Raw genomic sequence first — 3,704 nt, forward strand, 5'->3', positions numbered from 1 at the left:
GGGGAATTCTGATACTCACCCGCCACAGTTTGGCAGATGAAAGTGGCTAGGTAAGTGCTAGAAATTATTATCCTGAATGCCCTGATCCAGCACCAGCAGATCTTTATGGGAAGGGCGCGTCCTGACTTGGGGCTTAGGAGCGCACCCCGATCTTTGGTTAGTTATTTACAGCATAGAGCTTTATAAAGTTCCCTGCAAAAATATATAGATCTCTCTCTCTCTCTCTCTCTCTCTCGATATATATAAAAAACTATTAGAAATTCGACGCAGCTCGGCTATTTCCATGGCTCCCGCGTATTGAAACCTACAAGTGTTTCTTTTTCCTGCTCTTAGTGTCTCATCCCATCTGTTCGGCAATCGTCTGATGAGCGGATCTGGCATTTTGTTCTATGTCACCCACGCTCTCCCCCCCCCCCCCTTTCCCCACCCCCCCCTATGCCGCAGTGTCGTCAGCACTCAGCATGCCGTTGAGGGCCACGCCGTCCTGGAGTTTGACTTGGGCGCCCTCAGCCAGGTCCGGGATCTCTCCCAGCGCTGGCTGGTCCCGGAGCAGGGCGCGCCGGAAGTAGCAGAGGTAGAAGGGCAGCAGGAAGCCCAGGAGAGAGAAGATCAGGAGGCCAAAATTGACCTGCGGGGGGGGGGGGGGGGGGGGGGGAAAGGAAGGGGGGGAGAGATGGGGGGGGGGGGGAAATCAGTGATTTCATCTCACAGCTGAGCTACCCACTCAGTGATTCAGCCACCAAAATATGTTCCTTCTCCACCCCCTATTAACTGCACAGCGTGCTGGGAAAGGGGCCCGCTCCACAGCCCTGCACTCCTCCCCCGGGGGGGCAACGAGCTCGGACTCCAAGACCTTTTTAGTGCCAACTGGGCAGCTTTGCCAATCTGCACACAGGCACCTGCCCCACCAGGGACTGTCCCACTCCCCAAGCCAGCCAGGCGCAGGGACCAGCGCTTCCTAGAGGGGAAAGACTCCCATTCCCCCCCCGCCCCCGAGCCAGTCAGTGACCCCATCCTGGGGTCAGATCAGAGCCAGCGCCTCCTAGAGGGGAAAGGCCCTATGTCCCATTCCCCTCTTCCCTGAGCCAGCCTGTTCCTTCCCCCCAGTATACCAAAAGATGCTCCTTTTCTCCAAGGGCAGGGAGGTCCCTGTGACCCCTTTCAGGATGGTAGGAGGAGCCTGGGTCTAGCCCCACCCCTCATCTCTCCAATGTCAGCTAACGCATTCAACTGGGACAAATGGCAACCTCTGGTCTAACGGGGCCAGGGGCCTCCGCAGAGCCCCCTGCCCAGCCAGGGGAAGGGGCATCAGATCCATCCCCCCCACTCCAGCCTCCCTCACCCCTTGGTGGATCAGCCCCGGAGCGGGGCAGAGTCTAAGCCCTTGGGGGCGGGGTCAGGCACTGGTATTGCCCCGCCCCTTGCCATATGCTAGCTCCACGGGGTGGGGGCGGGGGCTCCCCAGCCTGAGGTCTGTGGGGAGGGGATCCCAGGATAGGGTTGGCCCGGGGTCACGGCCCTTTCACTTACCCAGAAGGGGTCGCCGGCCAGGGGCCCCACCACGACCATGAAGAGCGGCTGCTGCAGCAGAGCAAAGATGGCGCTGATCAGCGACTGCAGGCCAGTTAGCGTGCCGAAGTGACTGGACGGGTACCTGCCAACCACAGGCCAAGCGGCCAATGAGGGCTCTGCCCACCTGGCGCCCCTCTGGGTAACCAGGCCCCGCCCCACCAAAGTCCTAAGAGTGAGCCCCCCCCCTTGATTAGTGACCCCAAACCTCTGCCATGGCCCCAGCAGACAGGAGAACCGAATGGGATCGAAGGGGTAACCCCCCCATCTCCCCTCCCGCCTGCCCCACATCCCAGCTGGTGTGTACCCCTCCCCCCATATATTTGGCCATCAAAAAGGACTGACCCTCACCCAACTCCATCAGCCTTGGCCAGCTGGGCTTGGCCCCCCAGGAAGATTAAGGAGGGAGGGAGACGGGGTCCCCGGCTGCTGGGTCACGCCCCTGTGGGCATCCCCAGCGAGCGCTCCAGGCTCTGGGTGTGGCAGGGGCACGCAGGAAGGATGGGGCAAGCGTGGGGGGGGGACTCACACGGCGGCGTAGAGACCCCCGCAGGCGGAGTGGAAAAAGCCTCGTACCATGGTGTGAAGGACAAAGGTCAAAAACTGCAGAGAGAAGAGACGGGGGCATCAGAATGTGGGGGGGCACCACGGGGGATCAGCAGCAGACAATGACCATTGGGCCTGGGGCACATGGGAAAGGACAGGAGACTCAGGGCGGCAGCAGCTCTGGCGGGCCATGGGGACAAGGGGGAGCGGGCCAGGGGCGGCACCTGCCTGGGGCACCGTGGGGGAGCAGAGCAGGCGGCCGGCGGTACCTGCAGAGGTAGGTTATTGATGAGGCAGGTGACCCCGAAGCCCATCAGCAGCAGGTTGGTGAAGGTGAAGGCCCGGATGGCGTTGGTGAGCTTCTGGATCTTGCGGTAACGGGGCCTAGCAGGCGACTTCTCAGCCCCGGCCCTGGGAACGGCAGGGGGAAGAGTCACCAGCCAGCCCAGCAGGGTCCGCGCCCCGGGGCATGAGCACCAGGATTCACACACACACCCCAGTCCCCCCCAGCGGGGTCCGTGACCCGGGGCACCAGCGCCAGGATTCGCCCCCCCAGGCCCCCAAGCTGGATCCGTGCCCCGGACACACACTCTCACCCAGCTGCCGCGGTGGCGCCCGTGCCCAGCGGCCCGTCCACACAGTCCTTCATGCGCCAGTCCATCACGTAGCCGATGAAGGGGCAGGTTACGAGGCAGAGCAGCTGCATGACCCCGAAGATGGAGGCGTAGAACCCAACTGTCCGTCGGGGAGAGGGTGAGAACCCGGTGCCCAGGCCCCGTCCCCAACCCCACTGCCGGGGAGACTCCCAGGCCCTGTCCCCACCCCCATCAGAGCGGAGACCCCTGTGCCCAGTCCCCACCCCCAGTCCCTGATCAGGGAGGAGACCCTTATGCCCATGCCCTTCCCCATCAGGGGGAGAACCCCACACCCACACCCAGGCCCCATCCCTCTGCCCTATAGCGGAGAGCACAGCGCCTGGGGAGGGCATCGCTCCATCGGCCACTGCATGTGGGAGACCCGACTCCCACTTCCTGCCCCATAGGGGACCGGGGCTCCCTAGTCTCTTGGCAGCTCCGGACATTGCCGGAGCTAGCAATGCTGGAAGGGCAGGGGGCAGGGCTGGCCTCGGCTACCCCCCAGCTGCTCCTACCTGTGTCCTCAGCCTTCTCCATCAGCTCCTCCGGCACTGCGGTCAACGCGGGGGAGAGAGACACAGACAGGGGATAAAGGGCCTGGAGAGAAGGTCCCCGCCCCCATTCTAGCCTATGTCCCTCCAACACCTGCGCCCCCCCACACCCACACCCAGCTCCCCTGCTGGCCTCTGCCTCCCCCCTCCTACCCCAGCTCCCCCCTACCCCCACCCCAGCTCACCTCGGTCTCCCCCTCCTACCCCAACTCCCCCACACACACACAGCTCCCCCCCACACCCACACCCAGCTCCCCATGCTGGCCTCTGCCTCCCCCCTCCTACCCCAGCTCCCCCCTACCCTCACCCCAGCTCACCTCGGTCTCCTCCTCCTACCCCAACTCCCCCACACACACACACAGCTCCCCCCCACACACACAGCTCCCCCTGCTGGCCTCTGCCT

At 63.7% G+C, this 3,704-nt stretch overlaps 1 protein-coding gene across 1 annotated transcript in view; it reads right to left on the bottom strand.

Moving 5' to 3' along the window:
* Positions 1 to 433: 433 nt before the first annotated feature.
* SLC43A1 (solute carrier family 43 member 1) overlaps positions 434 to 3,704 on the bottom strand; it is a 15,602-nt gene continuing 12,331 nt past the window's right edge. The window contains exons 10-15 of the mRNA XM_029913777.1: positions 3,266 to 3,301; positions 2,712 to 2,850; positions 2,385 to 2,526; positions 2,099 to 2,172; positions 1,531 to 1,654; positions 434 to 628 (exon numbers count right to left, since the gene is read on the bottom strand). Of these exons, the coding sequence (XP_029769637.1) occupies positions 434 to 628; positions 1,531 to 1,654; positions 2,099 to 2,172; positions 2,385 to 2,526; positions 2,712 to 2,850; positions 3,266 to 3,301 (710 nt within the window). The remainder of the gene's footprint in view (positions 629 to 1,530; positions 1,655 to 2,098; positions 2,173 to 2,384; positions 2,527 to 2,711; positions 2,851 to 3,265; positions 3,302 to 3,704) is intronic.

Source organism: Terrapene carolina, unplaced genomic scaffold (genome assembly GCF_002925995.2).
Source record: "Terrapene carolina triunguis isolate 2854851 unplaced genomic scaffold, T_m_triunguis-2.0 Scaffold926, whole genome shotgun sequence".
NCBI lineage: Eukaryota > Metazoa > Chordata > Testudines > Emydidae > Terrapene > Terrapene triunguis.